Source organism: Carassius gibelio, chromosome B11, assembly GCF_023724105.1.
Source record: "Carassius gibelio isolate Cgi1373 ecotype wild population from Czech Republic chromosome B11, carGib1.2-hapl.c, whole genome shotgun sequence".
NCBI lineage: Eukaryota > Metazoa > Chordata > Actinopteri > Cypriniformes > Cyprinidae > Carassius > Carassius gibelio.
This window is the reverse complement of record NC_068406.1, coordinates 13,510,876-13,535,455: the sequence shown is the minus strand read 5'-3', so window position 1 is coordinate 13,535,455 and position 24,580 is coordinate 13,510,876. Positions and strand designations below refer to the sequence as shown.

The 24,580-nt window shown below is 38.5% G+C and overlaps 1 protein-coding gene across 2 annotated transcripts in view; it reads left to right on the top strand.

Moving 5' to 3' along the window:
- Window positions 1-23,500, top strand: part of sipa1l2 (signal-induced proliferation-associated 1 like 2) — a 67,697-nt gene extending 44,197 nt beyond the window's left edge. For both annotated transcript variants that reach the window (XM_052569011.1, XM_052569013.1), the window contains 13 exons: window positions 1,112-1,386; window positions 5,389-5,613; window positions 7,317-7,454; window positions 7,930-8,024; window positions 8,255-8,361; window positions 9,819-10,240; window positions 11,118-11,342; window positions 13,608-13,737; window positions 15,168-15,387; window positions 18,195-18,326; window positions 21,526-21,646; window positions 21,840-21,921; window positions 22,058-23,500. In XM_052569011.1, the coding sequence (XP_052424971.1) occupies window positions 1,112-1,386; window positions 5,389-5,613; window positions 7,317-7,454; window positions 7,930-8,024; window positions 8,255-8,361; window positions 9,819-10,240; window positions 11,118-11,342; window positions 13,608-13,737; window positions 15,168-15,387; window positions 18,195-18,326; window positions 21,526-21,646; window positions 21,840-21,921; window positions 22,058-22,204 (2,319 nt within the window). In that variant the 3' untranslated portion in view covers window positions 22,205-23,500. The remainder of the gene's footprint in view (window positions 1-1,111; window positions 1,387-5,388; window positions 5,614-7,316; window positions 7,455-7,929; window positions 8,025-8,254; window positions 8,362-9,818; window positions 10,241-11,117; window positions 11,343-13,607; window positions 13,738-15,167; window positions 15,388-18,194; window positions 18,327-21,525; window positions 21,647-21,839; window positions 21,922-22,057) is intronic.
- Window positions 23,501-24,580: the final 1,080 nt, after the last annotated feature.

Sequence of the window (24,580 nt, the reverse complement as noted above, 5' to 3'; positions counted from 1 at the left end):
TTAAAACCGTTTGTTTTTTCGATCAAGTAGTTGCATGCAGAAGGTTTAAACTGTTTTATCCAAAACACATTAGTTTTAGGTGTCAGGGGCAGATTAATGAAAAGTCCTCTAAAGAAAGAAATTAAGTCATTTCTTAAGAAATTCCTAACAGGTCAACTCAGTTCACCTTTTTTTTTTTGTTGTTGAGAAAATGGTTTTGCCATTATTTGGTTTGTATGGCAGTTCTATTGCTAGCTGATCAGCTCGAAGGCTGTGTTTCTGGATTATGTTGTAATTATAGACTTACATTAAAAGTGGGTGGTGTTAGCGCAGTGGATAAGACACATGCCTTTGGTGTTCGAGACCTGGGTTCGAATCTACTGTGAAACACCAATGTGTCCCTGAGCAAGACACTTAACCCCTAGTTGCTCCAGAGGTGTGCGACCTCTGACATATATGTATGTCGCTTTGGATAAAAGCGTCAGCTAAGTGAATAAATGTAAAATGTAAAAGCCCCAATTGACTTGTTTTTTGGAGAGTTTAGAGTTAATAAATGTAAATTCTACAAAAATAATTTCACACAATCACTGTTTACATTATCAATCCTTGGTGTGAACTTGTGCACATCCCTAGTAGTAGTATGATGCATTATTTGTAGCTAGTGTTATATTTTAATGCTTAATTACAACTATTTGAAAGATAATAATAAAAAAATTTATCTAGGTTATCCTAAGTTTAAGAAATGATTGATGTTTTTCATAATGTTGATTTTCAAGAAGTTTTAAGAATTTGTTTTTGGGAATACAACATAATCTAAACGAGAAAATAAGAAGAAAATCTGAATCTGGCCCCAGGTTTTCAGTTCCGGTTATAGGAATGTGTTATTCATGAGACAGCCAGTCTGTTGTGTTCTCCCATGTTGCTTTGACATCAGTTAATTTCATCCTTGAGAGACCTGGCTTCCGCCATCATCTATATCTCTGCGTACCTGCGTACCCATCTGCATGCTTACCTGTGCAGGACCCTCTGCCCATTATCACAGCACATATTTTATCTTCAAAAGTCGCTGAGGTGACAAAATGCCCAGTTTCAGTTGGTTAAAGTTTGTTTGTGTGTTCTAACTTCCCTGCAGATGGTCACCAGGGGTTGTGAGGCGCTAGAGATGACCCTGCGCAGAAATGCCCTGGGCCAGCTGGGATTCCATGTCAACTTTGAGGGTGTGGTAGCCGATGTGGAGCCATTCGGGTTTGCCTGGCAGGCAGGACTTCGCCCCGGCTGCCGTTTGTTGGAGATCTGCAAGGTCGCTGTTGGGACTCTAACTCACGAGCAGATGATTGAATATCTGCGGACCTCCACACCTGTTACGGTGGTGGTCATACAGCCACATGAGGATGGCACCCCCAGAAGGTAGAGTTGAATCCTTCATCTTACATTGGCAGATAAGCTCAAAATGTATCGCTCTCTCTCGCACACACATTTTCGCGCACACACATACACGACTAACAAAACTGCATTTGAACAGTCAATAGCAAATACTTAAATTAATATAAAAAAATATTTAAAGCAGCTGATTCAGAAGCACCAGATTGTCATAGCTAAGTCAGAAAGACCTCCTCTCCTAGGCTCAAGAAACGGTTGTCCATAAAATGCGTTGCTGTTCTGTTGTAAGTAATCTTAAAGATTCCTAAATGCATTTACTTTCGGAAGGCCAAATAAAATGCTTGTGCTTTCGCCTAGATACACACAACATCTCCCTGACATGGCTGCTTCAAAACTAACTGCGGTTACTGAAACCACGCTGTCTTTCTTTGCTGAACATTTGGGTAGCATTACGCAAATATTTCCACATAGTGACATAGACGTTGGGGCGTGTTTGAATGAGCCATTTTAGGGGTGTGTGGCAGAGTCTTAACTTTGATAAAGAATATCTCTTTGAATTTGAGACACTAGTTTTTGCAACTTTACAGATCTTTTTCATGCACCAAGAGCTTGTAACACTCTAAAGAGAAAGGAAAAAATTTAATTGCATCATATGACCCCTTTAAGATACTCTGTGAATTATATGATCATAGTCTGCTCATATTTTTTTTTTTTTTTTTTTTTTTTTCAATCCTGGAATAGAAAATGACATGGAACCCTGTTGAACCTTGTTGAACATGTGCCTCATGTAATGTTTGCTTATTTCAGAAGAGCTGAGGGCTTTACTGAAAACTTCTAAAGGGAGAGATTAAAGTGACCCTCTAGACTGTCAATAACTGGATTGACATTTATCGCCTCCCTGTGAGGCATAAAAGCCAGTCATATCAAGCACTCCGTGCTTTTTGTAAACAAAAATGTATAGAGTATTGCTTGCACATTTTTGGTTGACCTTAACTGCTCTTTATTTCTCTATCTTGGGCAAGCGTTTCTAGAGAACTATAGTTAACTGAAGCATGCCATGACAAGTCAGGGTTGTATTTGGTTACATATCAGAGCAGTGAGTTTAGAAGTATATAGTAAGAATATTTGTTCTAAACTTGTAACACCCTACTGAGTGAAAAGCAATGCACTAAAACTAATTGTAGCACTTTAGCAACCACATAGAAACACTAAAACTACTTGTATCACCTATACAGACACTGTATAGCAATGCATTAAAACCACTCAGAGCAATAAAATTCCTCCTATTTCTGTAAAAATCTAGTCTTATGGCCCTTTTCCACTGCATGATACGGCACAGTACAGCTCAGTATAGTTAACTTTTGGAGGGGTTTCCACTGGGTAGTGCAGTACCTGGTACCTGGTACTTTTTTTAGTACCATCTCGGTTGACATTCAAAAGCGATACTGCAGTGGAAACACAAGCCGTGCCGAGCCGAGTCGTACCATGCAGTAGAAACGCGCCAGTAAAGTCTGCAGTCTTTAGAGAAGTCTTGAACTTGAAATGAATAGTGTTTCTTTCATTCACAACACTTTCTAAGACATTTCTCAATTCCAGGAATTTGTGTGTGAGAGTCCAAGAGTGTGGTGTTCTTCACTGAAGTACTTTTTTGAAGAACTGTATCTTATTGTAGAGGCTGTGAGAATCTGTCTTAAGAGCTCTCGGCGATTCAAGAAGATCACCAGAGAGTCTTGTTTTGGGAGCAGTTCTGTGTGTGTGGTCGGAACAGAGTGGATTAGAAAGCGGAAACGCAAGATTAACCATCAATGAATCCCTCTGGCGTAGAATGAACTTGTGTTAATTTTCTGTTTGTTCTTTTGGTTTCTCCCTCTCTAATAACACACGCCACAGATAATCACAGCAGAATACAGTGCATCATTTATCTGATACCATTTGTCATGTAATTTGCGGATGTCTTTTCTCTTGCCAAACGTTCCTGTGGTGATTATCATTTAATACATTCAGCCAATTTCACTTACATGTTCTTCCCTTGACACTAAATTTGGTATTTTACTAGCTGACTAGGCTGACTAGAAAAGTAATCCATATTAATAAATTGGAATGGATTCATAGAAATAGCCTGGCTCTAAATAAAGCTCACAATTATGTACAGTGGGATCCAAAAGCCTGAGACAACTGGAGAAAATGCTTCTATTTTGTATTTTTCTCATTTGATACAAACTACGTTAGTAGTGAAAATTTGAATTAGAAAAACTTTCAGAAATTCAGAATGTGTTAGTAATTGGTTACATCTGACCATCTGGAGAACGGGATCACAGAATTAATGTAACAAACTAAATGAATCCATGCTTTTCACTGTGGTCTTAGACATTTACACCCCTCTGTGTGTTTCTATAAGCATCAACAGCCGGGAATTATCCAGTCAGCTCAGAAGTGTGAAGGAAGCGATCCCACTGTTGGGTGTGTTCTGACCTGTTAACTCAGCTGCTATGATAATCCTTATTCTTTTGTAAGGAGCAGTCTGCCCCCACAATGCTTAGTTCAACCTCTAGCCATTTCAAGGCTAATTAACTTGAGGTAAAGAACAGCAATCCACCCAAAAATCAGGCCAATACATGGTATATATGTGATTAATGCCTGCAGGCTTTTCTATTATTAGATGTTGTGCTGTTGATATAATGCAAGTTGTTTACAGGTGCCATAAAATGCATTGATACAATATTTTAAATTGTTCTCTGATGTCCCCAGAGTGTGTATGTGAAGTTTTTTTTTCTCTGAATACTTCAAAGAAATTTTTTTATAGCTTCTTGAAATAGCCACTTTTAGGGTATGAGCCAAAACGCTCTGTTTATGTTTATGTCCCCTTTAAATGAAAATGAGCCGGTGCTCCCGTCTCCCTTCCAGTGTTGCCAAATCTGCGGTTTTCCTGTGGAATTGGGCTACTTTATAACACTGTTGCCATGGGTTGCTTTTCATGTCCGTGGGAGTTTTTTTTTTTTTTGCAAAAACTTTGCAAACCTGCACGAAGCGTTGATATCGATCCCTCTTTCAGAAGCAAGTTTGGTTTCAGAAGCAGTGCTGAACTGACCCTCGTTTGTGAGGCAGTCGAGTCTGGTGTAAAATGTTTGTAAAGCGTGAGCAAAACAAAGTATAGGACATTTCCTTTTTTTCTGGGACATTTCCTTTGAAAATGAAATCACCCTGTCCTCAGTGGTCTATGGAGACTCCTATGTTGGTTGGAGCATCCCAAGACACAGACACTTTTAATGGCGCTTTGGCGCTGACATTGTATCTCCAGCAGCTACAACAAGAGAACAGTAATGGTGGACCGCAGCTTCTCACTCAGGGCTGAGTATTTGCTAATAGGGCAGAATGTGTCACAAATGGGTGGGACTTTCACCGATTATGTCATCATAGTCTGTAACTGCTCCTGTGGAGAGACTGTTTATGATTTTTTGGAATTATAAAACAATGAGTGAGTGAATTTTTACCATTATAGGCTGGCTGTTTTCACACAATGCGGTCACACAACTGTGTTCAAACTTTGTAAAAGTGATTTTTGCATTCCATGGCACCTTTAAGTGAAGATAAACACTTGGTTAGCTTAGCACATGTAGGCACCGATCACAAAGTACTTATGTCCTATCTACACTATCTGAGTAATTGGGTGAAGATGACCGTAAGATTACATGCGACAATCAGCCCTGTGTATGAGGCTTAACATTGAAGGCTGATGCTGAAAATTCAGCTTTGCCATCACAGGAATAAATATCATTAAAAGAAATTTAAAACAAAGTGATATTATTAGAGTAATATTATTTATTTAATATTACATTCATTTGATTTACTTATTAATAATATTACTGTATTTTTGATCAAATAAATGCAGCCTTCTTTCACAGGCTTCTTTTAAAAGCTTTTAAGTAGTAGAGTATTTCTAAACACAATTCTGTTACTTTAATACATGTCCAAAAAAACATGGTAGCACGTCTAAAAACCCAAGGTAATTTTCCTCTCTCTGTGTTTCAGAGGTGCCTCAGAGCTGTATCGTGTCCCCGTCATGGAGTACAAGACTCTTGGTACTGGGCCTGGTTGGCACAGGATGACTCACGTTCCCCAGGGGCTGCCGCTGTCTCGTGTTTCACCCACTCAGGGTCCAGATCGACCCTCCCCGAGCCAGCAGATGTTCCAGTACGCCCAAGCTGCCATCTCACGTAGCACTTCTTTTGATAAGAAGTACCAGGATGGTTCCAGGTAGGAGATATGTGATTGTCATTCCAAACACATATGCAGCTTTTTCATACTTATACAGTGTATACCTGTAATTTCACTTGTGTATCATGCTGTTATCCAACTCTCATGATTATGTAAGGGGAAACTATAGGAAAGTTTTTCTCATGGAGGCACAAAGTGGATTGGTTTGGTTTTTGTAATTGATTCCATCATCCCTTTTACAGCATGTGGGTCTGTATTTGGGCATGTGCAATGCATTTTTTTTTTTTTTTTTTAAAGATGTCAATATCATCCCTAGGACTTTTCTGTTCTAGTCTGTGTCTGTGATGATGTTCAGGATATATAATACCCAGATTTTCTATAATGCTGATTAATCTGAAAATCTGTTTTATATGGACAGCTAAAGCAAAAATGCCTGAGGTCAGATACAAGGATAAAACATTTTTTGGCTCATATTATTCAATTAAATTATGTCATTATCTCTGTAAATAGAGGACTGCCTTTGGAAATGTTCAGGTTACATTTCACTTCAAAATGAAATTAAATGTGGTTTATTCTTTGTTTAATTTATAATGTTCACTTGGGTACAATTATATTAGGACTATTTTAGTTTTTACATTTAGCATTATTTTAATGATAGTTAAGGACATTCCCCCTTCCCATTCTCCTTAATGCAGAAAAATCTAATTATGATTGCTATAGTAATAAATTAATCAATTTTTTTTTAAATCTGATTTACAATTCTGCTTCACAGATGTTAATTTATAGGAAATGTATATGCAATTTAAATAATATAGTACAGTATACAGTAGGCTGCTGTTTTTTTTTTATTTATTTAATTTTTAATTTTTGTATCCGTGTTGATTTTTTTTGTTGTGGTGTGAAATTTTTGGCACATTCACCCCAAAACGTTTGCCCTAAATAAGTTTGAGTCCAAATTTTAAGCCTAAGAGAGATGAAAATACAGTATTTTTATATTTTAATCTCAGTATTAAGTTATTCTGTATTTGGTCACCACTGTGAATGTGTCAGGACAGGTAATAAAAAGCAACACCTGGTTTTTATCGGGCTCAGCAACAGGAACTTTAAAAAAACTCTGATTCATAACGGTAATGTTTGATTATCCAGACACATCTCCGCTGACATATCCGCTGGGAAAGCCCAAAAGGGAGCACATAGAGGCTATTAGGGATGATACATGCCACCCTGTGGATAAGAGGAAGGAAAAAAGTACAGAATGATTATGTCCTAGTCTGGTGTGGCATTGATTCCTGCTTTAGTATTTCTCAGGAGATGCCTTTCAGGGTGAGCTAATTGGGAACTTGATTTTCTGGAGTTGGGATCCCTTCATAATGTGCATCTTCTTGTGCAGTTGAGCGACTGTGTGTTGCATGCATGTGTCTTCACCTTGTCTGAAATGCACACACCTTTGTGGCCTCTTCACCCAGGCTGTCATCTCGTCCTCTGCTGGGATCCGTGTTGCACATGGACTGTCATTCCTTCCTGGAGTACGTTTCTCTTTTTTTTCCCCCTGGAATGTGCAGACGTTCCCAGCCCTGGAGACACAGGGTCCTGCTATGAATAGAGTCTGCTCCACCACTTTTTTTGACAGTGTTTCCTCCCTCCGGCCCAGAATATGAATGAGTCTTGCTGTAGCGCTCTCATTGCTTTTTTCCACCAGAGTTTTGATTAATGAGCTTCTGCCCTGTGTTTGCTCATTGCAGGGTGTTGCAGGACTTCGAGATGGTTCAGAGTCCGTCTGGAAATCCCGGCCAGCACTACTGCAGTTCTCCCAGTAACCAATCAACCTCCAGTGACCCCGGTCCCTGTGGCACCTGGGCCCAGAAAGCCAGTTATGATGGGTAATGAGATTCTGTTTGAAGCAGCCTCATAACTCAGAAATCAAAGAGCACAGAGCCCAAAGCCAAAGAGCCCAGCAGGTTTAGAGGTTATCGCAGGAGTCTAATCATATGAGATTTGGTGCAAATCTTTGGTGCAAACAGAATTAGGTAGAAGATGAAGCCAAGTCAAGTGATATTGGAGTGTAATTCTATGTCCTCTTTTCTGTAATGTCCACTATGAGCTAATATTTCATGACCAGCTATGTGAACATCGCTGTCCATTCACAGACCAACACGCAAACAATGGTCTTGAATCCTCCCCACCCAACCAATGCTAGGATCAGTTATCATTATCAATGCCTTTTCAGTCATTGAGCCACATTTTCAGTCCATTTGAAATGCAGTTATCTGGCTTATACAATATGCTTGAATAATAAAACTGAGAATCCATTAATAAATAATGCCTGTGGACATTTGCGCTCTGTTTGTCCAATAGATCGCAATCACCTGCCCTTCACGACCAACAAGAAGACAAAGAAGGAGATGGGCACAGAGATAGAGAGCACAAGCTAGAGAGGACACGATCTGCTGGTACGGAAGCCTTGGTTTTTTCTCAAACTCCAATGCAGATTCAACTAGATTAGTTTCAAACGAATTATAGCATTGATTTACCAATTGAATTGACTTTATTTACTAAGCTTCATTAAATAACTTGAGAATTTTTTTTTTTTTTATAAATCATTTGGTTAAAATTAACCAGATTCAAATGTGCAGCGCTCCTATCAACATGTGTCATGTTACATCACATTCATGATTTCCAGGTTCGCCTTGTGTTCCTGAAGCTAAATGGCACATCCCATCCACCAAGATCCTGAACCGAGGTTTACAGAGACAGGGAGCAAAAGAATCACCTGGTAAATTCCCTCGGGTAAGTGATCAATCAAATGAACTATAAAACTGTTAATTCTTCTGAATTAATTTGACTAAGAATTTTTTTTATAGCACTGGAAGTTGAATTACTCTGCTTGTCTACATTCCTTCCAGACAGCGATATCCTAGTTTGCATATTAACGTTTGGTTAATGGAGCATGGATATCTTTAAGATACAGTAAATGTCTTGCACTGTACAGCAACAGGAACATATGCTAAGTAAATGCATGTGTTGGTGCAAGTGTTTGTGTGTTTATATGTGGCTGATGGGTGCAGTGACCTCATTAGTCAGGAACGTGTAGTTGGCAGCACTGCAAATGCACCACATTTCTCCATGTGGTTGTGGAGGGGAGGTCACTGGTTTGGAGAAAGGGGGGGGGGGGTTGACATCTATGGCATATGGCTCATAGTGTCCAATCCAGTAATGCAATCCCTGTGGGAATTGACGTAAGAAACTGAACGCCAGTTACAGGACACTGCACTGTACATTCTCTCTTGTGCATCAGGTTAAGTACAAATCCTTCTGATTTATCAAGCGCAAATAGGTCATCCTACCCTTGCCGCACTCAGCCGATGAAGATGCTAAAGGCAAGAAGTAAATTCTTGGGTCATGTTTATCTCATATTACTTATGCAAAGCCCAACATTCCTCCATTACATGATTTCACAGAACTGACAGCGTTTTGCTGTAGTGTGTTGACCACATTGGCTTAGCCAGTTGCCAGTGGGGATATTTGCAAATAGTGCACCATACTAGATCTTCCAAAGTAAACCGTGCATTAAAGTTTAAAAATCATCCACTTTCAAATCATTTGAAAGGGCTTAAATTTAAATCATGCAATTTAACAGAGTAATCAATTATTCATTTTCCTTGAGATTGGTTACATTAGGTGGTAATGGTGCAGCGCTAGTTCTTCTATCTGTAGCTGTTATTGCTCTGCTAAATGCACTTCACCGCTCCAGGGGTCTTCCTTCATCTATTTTTGTTGAGCTGTATTTTCACCGAGCAGTAAACAAATGTCAAATTTCTATAAATTGTTTGCCTGCCTTGTATTCAGTGCTTATGTAATTCAGGACATAAAAACAGAAGAAAAAAAATCAGAAGAAAAAACAAAATAGTTTTTTTTTTTATTTAATTAATTTCATTTTTTTGTAGGATTTGCTTTAAAACAATCTTCAGTCGCTAGTAAATCAAATTAATTAAAAAGTATTAAATAATGTAGTATATTTTTTTGTAAACGTATATGTATAAAATCTTTTTTACTTTTTTTTGGTATTGGTACCGGTAATTGGTATTTTTGATAAATGCAGCCTTTGTTAATAAATGCAGGTTAATAAATTAATAATTGCAGCATTAGTGAGCATAAGAGACTTCTTATAAAGCAACATTAAAGGTCTTACCAGCCCCAGATTTTTGAACTACTATAACACTTGGTCATCTTCCATAATCTTCCAGACTGGTGAGAAGAGCTGCCACAGTCATTGCTCCAGCCACTCCAGTAACAACACCCTCTCCAGCAATGCTTCTAGCGGCAGTGACGAAAAACATTTTGGTTCTGGAGACCCAATGGATCCAGAGTCCCTGGGTCTCACCTACATAAAGGGGGCGTCCACTGACAGTGGCATTGATACAGCACCGTGCATGCCCCCTCCACCTCCTGCCCTGCCCCTGACTGGGGTGGGACCCTCACGGATGGTCATGAGGGAAGGGAGGGTTGAGACGGGACTCCCATGGCCTCTGGAATACCATGAGGATGGAGAGACCGATGAAGGAAGGGCAAAGATGTTCCTGTCTCAAGGATATGTTGCTGCTACACCCACCGGTCACACCACAGATGGCAGCACTGGAGACCTGAGTGAGATTTCTTCGCTTTCGAGGTGAGATGAGAAGGAGAGTGGAAAACTATTATAGATTTTGGACAATTTTTTTAAGGTTTGGATCATGCTTGATTACTTATCAACAACTGCTTCGTTCTTAAATATTTAGCTTTCATTTTCTGCAGCTGCGCACATTTACTAGGATGTCCATAATTATGCCAGCCTTCTGTAAGAATGTTAACTTGACAATAACATTAAGAGCCACATATTAAACAAATACCAACAAAATTTAGTTGACTGAATTAAAAACAATGAAAGCACAAGATCTTCTTTTCAATCTTTTCTGGAATTTAATGCTTTCAAAGCAAACAGCATGTCTTGTTCTTGTGGATCAACTTGACAAACTTAGGTCAGTTATGCAATAAAAAGGTGCTTCTGTATTCAGCTTTGCTTTTACGGGTCTGAACACAGACAGGCACAGATGGAGAGTTTGCTAACAATCTGAATCTGCAGAGATGAGGTGATTTGACACAAACAGCCAAACATCATCCCATCAGCCCTGCAGCGGTTTCCACCGCAGTCCTTTTTTTATCTTCTCAAGTTGGACTCTTGGACTGTTCTTTGGAGTTGGTTTAATAAATAAAAGAAGCATGTTGTTGTGCAGTGCTGTTATTGTTAACTATTCAAAGTCATTTTCTTTAACTGAAATAAATCTAGGAGTGTTAGATAAAAAAGTGCAGGAGGCAGTATGGGAACAGCTGTACGGTTTATTGCTGTCTCAGCAGTTAATTAGATTTTTCCCATGTTCATGCCTTGACAAGAATACTCTTAAAACCTGATAATTAATGGTTCTTACTAAGACAGGCAGCATTATTACATGATAAATCAGTTATTTAATGAGTTGTTGGTTTAATTTAGTTCCCTTTTTTCCCCCCAGTGGTTCTCGTCATTCTGGAAGCCCCTCTGAACGCTGTTCGAAGAACTCCAACTCCATTGACCCCTCTAAAATCTACATTATCTCTCCTACGGACACCACTCCAATGGGAGGACGGGAGAAGCACTCGCTTAGCTGCCAGCCACACGGCGAGAAATATTTGACTGGCTGGAAGAAAGGAGAAAATGACAACTTACTGGAGGAGCAAGGGCAAGCAAGAGACTTCAGGTGAGTAGCACTTGATGTTTTATGTATCTTATGTAACGTTGGAGCTAGTCAAGTATTCGTACTTTAATTACGTTGCATTTTTTGGTTAATGAATGCATTGACCGGTAACACTGAATAGTGACATTCGGATAACCTTTTAGGTCTGTAACACATCTGTTGCTAGCAGCATCTAAGAGATGATCGATGTCAACAGACATATTATATAACCTCTATCGAACAGAATCCAGACAGAATCTACTTGACACCTGCCACTTCACATTATCAGACGGAAGGCCTGGTAAATGTTTGTCTGATGATTAAAGCAGAGACTTGATTTGATTGACAAGCTCACCAGGGGATGCTGACGGTTTCCTGACGCAGATCATATTTGATGGAAATTCATATTTCTCTTGTGTCAGGTTTAAAAACAAAAGGGACACTGAATTGATTCAAAGCTCTTTGTAATCATTTTTTCCCCTCTTTGTTGCCGCCTCAGTCACTCAGAGGCTTTGTTGTCTTTACTCCTGAAGACACTGTTGGGGAAATCAAGGTATTTGGATCATTACCTGGCCCTGAATTGTTCACTGTGTCGTTTCTTCCCTCTTGTCCTTTAAAAATGGCACTTTCTACTCCCCTAAAGGGACAGTTCACGCACAAATAATTCTGATGTAATTTACTCATCCTTATGTCATCGGAAAAAAAAGTAGCCTATGCAATTTTATTTCAGTTACGTGCTAGTTTCGTGTGAAGAACAGGCAATTTAAGACATTATTCACTGATTATCTTCCCCTTTAGTGAGCTGCAACTGGAGATTTAGTCAGTAAGTTGAACAAATAATTCAGACCTGTTTGGTGAACAACAAGTAATTCTCTGAAAAGATCTGACTCAGTTATTCATGAATCAGACATTGTTCCTCTGCTGAGGAGAGTTGTCAGTATATTAAAATATTTTTTTCACTAGTGTTCATTTTGTCAGCAATTTTTTATTTAATCTTTTTACTTTAGTCTTAGTGCTGTGTCAGATGTAATTTTTACTTCTCATGTTTAATCAACCCTGTCTTGTTTTTGTTCAGCCAACATTTAGTCGACTAAATGTCTAAGCAAAACTTGGTCAAATTTTTGTCTTGCTGTATAATGAACTAAACTGATTTTAAAAATTGCTCAAAATTACAATCGCATGAATTGTTGTCATTTGAGAAATGTATTTTTACATTTCAGGTATTGCACTTTCATCTTATGTTTATTACTATTTTAGTATATAAATGAATATCAAAGACATATGAGAGACATGCACTCTCTCTGTCTACATAATGAGAAATTGTAAAAACTAAAAAACTAAAATATTATAACCATAAAAATTCCTAATAGTAATTCCTTAATGGCATGGTTAAAAATGAAGCTAATCAGTTGGCAGAAAATGTATCCCATTAACAGAAAAGCTCTGATTTGGGGATTTAAACTCTTGATATCTGGCAACCACACATGAAAGCTTGTGTAGTAGAGGCACTTTTTATATTTGTTTAATCCTTTTTTCAACAAAATATTTTTTGTGTAGTTTTTTGTTTAAGATGCATCTTAGTCTCATCTTTCATCATCAACAATATTGCATGTTGATCTAGTCACAGTTATCGTTTATTGACCTTATTGTCATCTTATCTCATTTTAGTCATAGGAATAAAGCTAGTCAACAATATCATACTTTATCATAGTTTTCATTAACATTTTAACACCATTAATCACATAAAGCTCCTATATGTCATCAAATGTTATAAAGAGACAAGAAATTGTCTGTGAGGACATTTTTATGATCCCGTCTTAGTGCCTTCTGTCATTTTGAAACTTGACAGTCCTAGTCCTCATTCACTTGTGTTATATTAAAAAGGCCTGGCCGGTATATTGTTTAAAAACTCACTAAGAATTCATCATATGGTTTTGAAACGACAAACGCGTGATTAAACTATGACAAATGTTCATTTTTGGGTGAACTGTTCCTTTTAGCTCCCATGAGTCAGTGATTTGTTTTGATTTGTTCCCCGATGAGTCAAGTCACGACTGTGTGAAGGTTGTTCTTTACTCAATGGCCCCTAAACCTGTTTCGTCACAACTGTAGCTGTGTCCTTGTAGTCCTTTTTAATGTTTTGTCTTTAAAAAGACATCTACAGGAAGCACAATTCGCTTTAGATTGATACTACAGCAAAACCTGCTGCTAATGTCTCTCTTTTTATCTAATTTGTTTGATTTTCTTTCACCGTTCCTCTCCCTCTTTATCTCCATGTGTCTTTCTCAGGGGGCTCTATTTGAGAGACCCGTCCCAGGTGGTTAACAGTGCTGGTGAGAAGCTCCAGACGCTCTCTAAGGAGGCCTTCCTCAGGATGCTTCTACCCGACAGTCCCCCGGGGCAGGCAGGTCCTGGCAAGGTGAGTGTAGAGCTGAGCCCTGGAGGATGAGTAATGCAGTGAGCAAGCGCTGATGTAGTTAGGACATGTTATAAAGCAACACTGAGAAACCAAGGAATTATACATTTAAAACATGTTTTGCGCTAAACACATTATTCATTGATGTGTTACAATGCCAAGCAAATCAACCAACCAGTCAGCAGCCTGGGTAACAGCCATTTGTTTGACTAATGGAAGTGTCTGGAGGAAATGAGGTCACAACAATCAGTCATTTTCCTCACCTGATCTGCTCACAGCTGCGTGGATTATAAAGCTGCATATGCCCACACACCCTGCTTGTGTGTTAGTCTCACTGTAAGATTTAATTTGCTTCATTTGCATAGCACTTTTCACAATGCATATTGTTCCAATGCAGCTTTGTGAGAAAGCCAAAGGCATAATGCATACATTCACGAGTGTTAATTTGAAACAAAACCGAATTATGAAATTCTTAGGCAACACTATACTGTAATTAACATTGGTTAATGCATTGGTTATCATGGACTAACAACTATTTTATACATAATGTATGCATAATGTAAATGTTTAACCTTATTTAATACATTTTGTTAATTATTATGAATGATAATTTCCTATTATTATTATTATTATTAACAACAACATTGTTTCTGTTAACTTATAATAATAATAAAAATGGTTTTTAATTATAGTAATAATTAAATAATAACCTAAACTAACTTAATTGACTTAATATAGTTATACTAATAATGTTGATGATAATAATAATAATATTATAATGTTAATATAAATATTTATAAATGATAATATTAGGATATTATTGTTTTATATCGTTATTATTATTGTTGTTGTGACATTTAATAAAATAGAAATTCATATTTCATTGTTGCATACAGTCTCGCTCGCACAAACATTAATTCTACAGTGTTTTATTCATTTTTGTTCCTGTAAGTGTAATAGCGAACAGTGTTCCTGTAGGCTATTCTAAGCAGCTCATCTTTGAGGCTTGCTGGTCCTCTGTCACGTTCATGTCTCTAATTGTCTGTTTGAGCCCCTCCCCCCGCCCGTAGACCCCCCGTGAGGACCGTGTCCATCGCGCCTGCATTATTGATGAGAGCGCCATGACTCTAATAGGTCTGACTCACAGCCCCACAGTCACTCACTCTGATTGCTGATTGGTCCCCAGCTGAGTCTCATGTTCCCTTAGCTCACCCTCCTCCAGCTCTCCACCCCCCACCTCTCTCCCACAATTCAATTAAGTGATATGTGCTTTATTGCCATGGCTGTTTTATTAACAATATTGCAGAGCCTTTCATATAATCATATTGTGATGAATAATATCTTCTCTTCCCCCCCTCTCGCATTCAATCTCTCTCTTTCTGCTTTCTCTTTGTCTTCCTGTTACTCATCCTTTGCTTTTTGTGTTATTTCAGATACCACTTGTGGGTCAGTCTCCACGCCGCTCCCTGTACCGGACCCTCTCAGACGAGAGCTTGTGCAGCAGCCACCGAAGGGCACTGTCTTTAGCGAGCTCTCGGAGCTCCATGCTGGACCAGGCCGTGCCCAACGACATCCTGTTCAGCAGTGCCCTGCCCTACCACAGCACCCTACCACCTCGCATGGGTCTTAACCACACTGCCAGTCAGCTCAAAAGTGAGTGTTTGCAGATGTTGTTACCAACACAGTGATGCTAACATTGTTTTAAAGATCGCACGGTTCCGTTTATATAGAGTCACTATGCTCACTTCATCCCAGAATGCATCACAGTACCAGCTGTACATATAATGTAAACGCTTGGATTGCCTGCATTAAGACATGCATCATGATAATGAAATAAATGAGCTTTTTTTGGCTCATAACAGATTTTTCCATCTCCTCTGTAAGCTCACCACATTCTTTCCTGTTTCTGTAATTTTATCCTCCGCAGATTTTAATGTTGTACTTGGTAATGAAGCAAGTAATGATACTATAAATCTGCTGCTAATGCCTGAGAGACTTAGTTGTAATCATACTATTATACGTCTACTGAAATATGCTAGTAGGATGAAGAGTGTAATGTAATAGGAAAACCATTATAATAGAATGACTGTGCTGGACTGGTCACTGAAAGCAGAACGTGTTCATGCGTTAAACAGCTGGAGCGTGACGTAGTTGAACAGAAGAAATGTTCAAGGGAAGTTTAACTCGTGCAGAGTTGGGGATAATGCGTTACACGCAGTAACGCAGTAGAGACTGGTTTCGCGTAGATGATTATCTTATAATGCGTGATGTGCGCGGACACATTATAGGTGAGCTCAGATGGGAAAGACTACCTCGTGTTGGTTTCATTCAGAGAATTTGTTTGTTTTCGACATGACTTCATTTAATAATAGACACTTCAAGCTTTCTTTAGACATACGGTATTTCTCAGGTCATTTTCATTCATTTTAGTGACTCGTTTCAGGAAGATATTTACAGAGACTGAATGCAGAAAGTGCACCCTATTTGTTATATTTATTTTCCAAAACACATTATTTTTATTTTTTTTAGATATTGGCAGTGTAGGCTATAAAAATAATAGGCTACTTGTGTATTTTTTCAGTCATCATCATAATTATTTAAACTGATTACTTTTTAAATGCAGTAATCAGTAATGTAGTCAAATTACAATTTTAAAGAAGTAATCAGTAATTTGTAGTGGATTACTTTTTTTGGAGTAACTAACTGAGCTCTGCTCGTGTACACAATTGCTAATGTAAGATGCGTTTCCATCGAAGCAAAAAAAATTAAATATTGCAAAGACGATTGTGAATAAAACAGTGTTTCCCATGCGTTTAAGGTAAATCATAATTTATAGTTGAAAAATATACTTTATGTCAGTGTTTGTTGAGACAATGTCTCTAAATTTTTTTAACTATTTTTTTTCTCGAAATGTATTTGGAAAATGCTTCCATTGATCTTATTATTTTTTTTCTGTGTATGTGCATTTATATAAATATATATACTGTGTGTGTGTGTGTGTGTGTGTATATATATATATTCGATGTTGTCAAATTTAGTTACAGTTACATATTATTCTAAACAAAACAGGGAACTGTTTTCTGTTAAATCAAATTAAATTGAAAAAAAGAAAAGTTTTATGCACATTTTGAAAATTCTAGATGTAATAGTGGAACTATTTTCTGTACTAGTTTTAGAAGCATCGCACTTGTGGGATAGGATGCTGCAAAAATGATCAAGGCACTCTATAACAGACAACAACGGCCATATAATGCATGGTTATGTAGAACTACGAGCAAAATTGTGGCAATAAATAGCACATATGGAACACAAGAACACGTCCTGTGTGAACGGCCCTAATGCCTCTTGGCGTGTTTCGCATACAGACACTTGAGCTGTTCTCCAGCTGTCTGAAACGTGTAGTTCCTCTCTCATTATAGCAGAACTCTAAGCCAGCCAACTTCATTCATTATTCAAATCACTCTCACCTCTCTGCTCTCAGGCGAGGACTGTCTGTCTGCCTGCATGAGCAGACCGTGTGTGAATTAGCAAGCGTGTGCTCTCTAGGTCACCTAGAGCTAATTTTCCTCTGCTTCTGTGACTTGCAGCGTTTGATTCTTTCGCCATAAGTAGACCCAATTGCGGGTAAAGTTGCCCTTTGGCCCTGACTGTAGAGCAGCAGCAACTGTTTTCCTGTCAAGTTGAAATCTCTGCCACTGGATGAATGTTTAATGTAGTTTATGCAGCGGTCAGGGCCCTTCAGTTGTGTCCTCAGTGACTGTCTCAGTTTCCTCTCAATCGAACTGATCATTAGATCCGTGATGAATGGTTCAAGTGTAATTGTAGTCTCTCATGAGTTAAATTATTTAGTAAAGGCACATTTAGGTCAGAGAATGTTCTGTTCAGATAGCACTCTAAAGTCAATACGGGATCAGATTTGACCCTTTTGTACTTTTCTAATGCGTGTTCCTGCTCTAATTGTGATTGATTCAGTGTCTTTATAATCTTTCATCAAAATAAAATTATGTTCTCTTTCACAAAAATGACTTTTCCATGGACGCCACATAGGCCATGTGGCCTGTCAAATGTAAATCAATACACACAATAGTTTTTTTAAACAATAGAAGTAATAATAAACATTAATTTGGGTTGTTGGATGTAAACCATTAATTATATAACACTTCAATCATTATTTTAGCAATCCAGCATTCAAATGCATGTCCTTTCTGGTATAACTTTTCATAAACCAATCAATTGATGGATGAAGTTTCTCACTGAATATCCCGTTTCTCTTGGAAATACATCAATTTTTCAGAAGTTATATGGTTTTCTAAAAGAACTTGCAGCTTGACAACTGTTTGCAAGAGAAAAGAACCGATGCATGCTGAAATAAAGAAACAAAATAAATGAAAAAGTCTGCAGTAAAGTTTGTTTCATGCACTCTACTGTCCTCTAATGAACTATGTGTGCTGTCTCTGCAGATGAGCTCTGGTTCTCTGATGGCTCGCTGGCAGACAAGGCCAGGCTGGCGGACACTGGTATGATGCCCTTGCCGGACCCCTCTTCTGGTCTCGACTGGTCACATCTTGTGGATGCGGCGCGGGCTTTTGAAGGTACAAGCTTCCATCGTGTACACTAAATGATTTGGAGTACGGTCTTGACCCATTTAGCATGCTTTGCGATCATAAACTCACTGCTCACTGTAATGGAATGAACAACTACCGGGTATTTTTTCCACAAGGACAGCACTGACCCTTTGACTCTATGGATATTTTTGTACCAGACAAATGTAGTCAAATGCCTTCATGTCTGTCAAACAGCATTCGACAGCTTGTGGTATTTCAGCACACAAATCTTTCTTACCAACTAGTTCAGCATTACCAGGCACTAGCTTAAATAACACTTTAATAACACTGAAGTAAATACCTACATTTACTCTCTTGCATTCTTTTGAGCTCAAGCATGCCTTTTTAATGCTAATGAGGCTCATTATAAAATTCACCTTATTCCCAAAGGTCAGCATTGTTAGCTCAGCACAATTAATGTTGCAGTATATATGTATAAAACAAGTATCTTGTTCTCAATAAGGCTAAATTCAAAAATACAGTAATAACAGCAATATCGTATAAATATTGTAACTGTTTCTATTTTAATATATTTTAAAATGTAATGTATTCCTGTGATGGCAAAGCTGAATTTTCAACATCATTACTCCCGTCCTCAGATTCTCGTGATCCTTCAGAAATCATTCTATTATAAAGTAATTTATTTGAAAAAGAAATTGTAACATTATAAAAGTCTTTACTTTCACTTTTGGTGCATCTTTGCTAAATACAAGTATGTTAATGTTAATTAACACTTGTGAATGGTAGTGTATTTACAAATTTTCTGTCCCAGTAAAAGTAAAAAAAAGGTTGGTGCATGTGTTTGTGCCTTTACCTGATTTGCATAATTCCTTTAGTGGATTGGTAGCTAAGACAATGCAGACAGCAATTCTTTTCATTCATTCTTTAAAAAAAAAAAAATTCAGCTCACTTGTATTCACAAAAAACCTTAAAATGCCTTTTTGTCCTGTTTTTTTGAAGTGTGTTTTGACCAAGGTTTCCCCTCGCCACAAAGCTTGAGCCGCTCTCACACGCCATTAACAAAGTTAACTAAAGGTTGCACAAAACAGCACCCGTCTCTAACACTGCTCCTGACCATGTTGAAATCACCACGTCTCTATTTTCCTCCCATTCATTTCCTGTGACTGCCTAAAGGCACATTGTTCCGCAAGGTGCTAATTAGGAGCGGAGAACGTATTTTGAGCATGGAGAAATTAAGCCATTATCACAATGTGAGCCCAGCAAGACACCACTTAGGGAAATGACTCAAGCCATCGCTCGCTGTAATTACACATTTTGGGTTTTGGACGCTTTTACTCGTTTACAATTACATCTGTTCCCTCACCTTCAACCATCGCTGTGGAGACCATGGTGAATGTTGGCGAGGGCAGGGCACGGCTCTTCTTGAACTGAGAATTTCCTTTTGATCTGCATGTGGAATGGGGAAAAATACAAGGTAGATGGCTTTAATTGGTTGGGGGGGCGTCTGGCGAAGCAGCCGCTGTGCAGCTTCACCTTCCAGCGTTGGTAAGAGTCCTTAGAGATGCGCTCTTGGGACCTGACGGATATGAAAAATGGAATGAGTGTGCAGCTCCGCCCCGAAATAGTGACAAATATGAGACCATCGTTTCATGGTGGGAGAAATGATTAAGTTAGCTTTTGCCTCAGGGTCTGGGTGCTAACTAGAAGGGGGTGGGGAGGAGGTGAGCTTACATTGTTGATTTCCATGTGCTGCTGCTTTGTGCGTGTTTTCGTTCGGAGCACTAATAATTATCCGTCCATTCAACTCTAGCTCCTCTAACACCCCTTACTGTGAGACTGTTAATGAAATGAAATGGGGGGCGGGGAGGAGGAAGCACTGAAAGGTGTTAGAAGAGCTGAGAGCTCTTAAAGGAACCTCATGAACACTTTTGGCTCGGAGTTTGATGAAATAATGGCAGGTCAGCATCTTGTGAGATCATGGAATGGTATGCATTCTTGTTGACAAAGAGCTTGTAGGTCTTTATAAAGAAGCAAAATAATTTATTTGTATCTGAGGCCACACCTACATGTTTCTACAGCTTTTCCAAGTGCAAAACACATGTGGTGTGAATCCAAATTAAACCTCTATAAAAACATATTTATTAACTTTTGGTCTATATTTTGCTATAAATGGGTAAATATTTATATTTAATATTTTAAAACCTGATCCTAGATATAGCTGTGCCGCTACGGCTTCTGGGCTCCCTGGACAGCATATTTACTCGGCATATAAATACGCATATATTTATTTGTATTTAAAATGGATGTAGATACTGTAGTTTTGTTTTATGCAAGTGTAAAATGCATTTATACAAGTGATATGGGGTAAATAAAAATAAAAGTCCATAAATGGGAAAAAAGAAAAAATCTGGTCCATCTTTTGCTGCCAATGAATAATAATGGTATCTAAAAACTCTGATACTGTAGATTTATTCAAATGTAAAACATTTATGCCATTGATATAGGATAAATTCAAATTGTAACTCCATTAATAAATGAAAATTTGTCCATCTTTTGCTATCAGTGAATAGAAAAACAGATCTAGACAGTTACTTATGTCAGTGATGCAAGGTAAATTCTAAAAACATTTATTGGCTTTTGGTCCATCTTTTTCTGTCTGTGAGCAGACATTGACATTTAAAATTGTATCTAAATAGTTTCACTGTATGTGCAACAAAAAAAGCAGCACATTTGACAGTTGCACCCCCGGTTTGCCCTCTCAGCGGAGGTAAAGGCACTATATCGGTGTGTTCTTGTTCTTGAATGCTTAATGATAAGCCCCGACTGACAGTGTAATGCTAAACTCACCTGAAAGCCTGTGAACCCCTCCCCCCCATCTCGCTATTAACCCTCCTGCCGCATGAGCTCCGTTCCCCACTTAATTAACACCTTGCTCTGCTGAAGCTGCTTAACAGTTAGCTCTAACACCTCAGAAAGAGCTGAAAAGAAGGATCACATTTAATAAGCTTCGCTCTGGGTGTTGCTCAAAGCTCCTACCTGGAACATCCGCCTGTATCACCTCAGAAGCAGTATGATCTACCGTGTTTCCTGTGTGCCTTTGGGGATTTCCTATAAACAGTGTAGACACAAAACACTACACGGTCTTAGGCCGTTACTGCCTGCATATATCTGATAATGGATGTTTCGGCTTGAATTTCTAACAGAATAATCGCTTGCTCACTTCTAGATCAGACGGCGACCTCTCTGAGCTCTCTGACTGAAGAAGAGCAGGCCAAGCAGGTTCTGGAGCTCTCCGAGGAGCTGAACCGAAGAGTGGCGTGTGTAAATGCCTCAACCCTACCAGCAGGGTAAGAATGCAGATGTAGAATAAATCCATCCATCCGTATATACATCCATCCACATTGGTATATCCTTTCTACTGTTCTGCCCTTTCTATCTCTCTCTCTTTGTATTTGTCTGTGTCTGTATGTCTATGCACATCTGTCTGTTCATGTGTGCACCTCTGTGTCTAATTGTTCCTTTGTCTTATTATCTACACAGGGAAGGTTCTCCTGCTCTGCTCACTGGGAAGGTTAACCAGCTGGAGCTCATTCTCCGACAGCTGCAGTATGACCTAAGGAAGGTAAGAGTCCCAAACATAATAACAGGCCTTTAATGGGCAAACATAATGCTTCAACAAATCCTTAACATGCACTGTTAACAGCATTCACCTCAAGGTAGTTATTTGTAACCGCATGCTTTGTTATTATCCTCCAAAGGAGCAAGAAGACAAGGCTATGCTCCAAGAACAAGTTCAACACCTCCGACAAGACAACCTTCGACTGCATGAAGAGAGCCAGACAGCAGCCGCGCAGCTGAGGAGATTCACCGAATTGTTTCTGAACACAATTGACAAGAAACCTTGAGCTGAACTAGTCCACGACTTCCCCTTGTTGTGCTTCGCAAACTACATAACCCACGGATAAGTAGTCCAGCGTACTGTAAAAAAGATGTTAGGGGAGAAATTTCAGCAGTTGAATGTGAACGTGTGCAGAGCTAATATGCTAACACACTAAAAAAAAAAAAAAAACTAAGTCGTAGTTGGCAGGACATGAGAATGTGAAAGAGAAAAGGGAGAGTAAGAAATTAAATAAGGTATGTGATATGGGCTGGAAGGGAAAGATTTAATCGTTAATGACCAATCGAAGGGTACGAACATGTGGTGATCGTGTAAGTGAATGTAATGCAAAAAGCCGTGATTTCGTTCTAAAATCTTTGGTTGCGTGGGCTTAACATCTACAAGCTACCGATGTTACTCAAGTTCACTCCTGGCTTAGTGGCTGTCCATCCCATCATTTGTCAAAATGTAGACCAGCCATATGCAACGTTCCTTCGTATCCGAAGCTCCCCAAGACTAGGTGTACTGTATACCTGTTTTTGTACAGTAGGTAACACATTGAAACAAATGTTGTAGCAATAATTTAGCTGATGCTGTAATCACAGAGTTGTTCAATACGATTAGCACTGAGTGTGATTTTTGGTTGTGTTTTAAAGCTTTTATGTAGGGAAACAAAAACAAAAAAAAAGATGTTTGTGTACCTGATGTTATTGGTGGTAAAAGGATCGTCCCTCAGTTGTTTTCGTTAAATCATATGACTGTCTGAGTGCTTACAAAATCCATGCCCACTGCTCTTATCCATTAGGAGGCCGACTGGCTTTGTTTTACCCAAACAGACATTAAACAGTTGAACTTGTGTGGGTGGGCCAGTACATGCAGACTAGCACCTGTAAACCACTTAATATAAAAGCCAAATTCTGCTTGTTGGTGTAAAGTACCTCAGAAAAGTGTCTTGTACCTTCGCCCTCTTATTTAAGCTTATTTAACCTAAGATTGTTATTTTAATGAGAGTATTTTCCTTTTCTGCACTAAAAAAAAAATGAGAGAGAGTAATGGCTCCATGTGGCAGTACTTTGTATACTTGTGTACCTTGTCAGCAGTACTGTGTATAGCTTGGCTGAGAGATGACTGTAAACATAAAATGGTTTATTTCTGGGAAGTTCAGATGTTCGGATGCTGCTAGAGGACAGGATGTTGTTTTTTATGGCCTTTTAAAGATGTTTTTATTTCTTTGTAAATCTGTTTCGTTGAGGTTGGGATGAAAAGCTTACCTTTGTAAAATAAAGTTTAGGATGTCAATAAAGTAAGACTTGTGTCATTTTAATATGGAGCTTGTGTTGAAATTCTTTAACTGTATGAAACCGATTCATTAGGTATGCAAAGTTAAGATGCCATTATTAATTTGGATCATCGTAGCTTGCTTTGGTTTTTTAAAAATCCGTTCTTAGTGTAATTCATTCAAATTAATACATTTTGATGTATAATTTCACGAGTACACATCTACGTATATTAATACAGTAAGTTTATGCGTATTTGGCGTGCTGTCCGGGTGGAGGGCTCCAAACTCGGGATGTGGCCCGAACCCAGAGTACTCCCCCCGGTTGTGGTAAGAGTACATGGATCTATAAGTGAGGAGAAATGGGGTGGAGGAGGGATGCTGAAAACTGTCAATGAACAGAGGCAGGTTCTGCTGTTATTTATACCTTGTCATGAGTTGATTACTGATTGGTCTCCACTTGTGTTAATCAGGTTAATGAACTGCGACTGTTCCTCCCGAACTTTGTTATAAAACAGCATTTAATTTTGAAAACGTTGCCAATTTTGGTATAGTGGTTGGTCGTTGTCCAGTGTAAAATCTGCCAATCAAATTGCAGTTCATGATAATGTTAATTATTTAAATACTTATTAACTTACTACCTGTTATGTCCTTGGCATGTAGGGCAGCAAATAATTATTTAATTATTATATGAATATTAATTACAATGAGCACAGTTCGATGCTTAATTTTAGGAACACTTTTATTTATTTTAGTACCGTGTTGGGTTTATGTCCAGTGCACTTTCTTTTCTTTTTTTTCATGGTAATGTTAATTGTTCAAAATATTATAAGATTATCAATTTGTTAAAATGTATATATTTTGATGTTTAATTTAAGAAACACTTTTCAAAGTGTTAGGTCAATGCCCCATGTAAAATCTGGGTAATGAACCAGTTGAGAATCCATTAATCTTAAGGAAGGGATTTTAAACTTGTGAACTCTGTATGCGTCTCAGATTGCTTTTTGAAGCTGTTTTTAAAAGCCAGTGATTGATCGATACTGGCTTGTGTTATTGATCAGACACTTTGGAAGCAGGGTGCATGAGGAGCCCCTCTGCATGACAAAGTGTGACCATCCATGAGCTTCT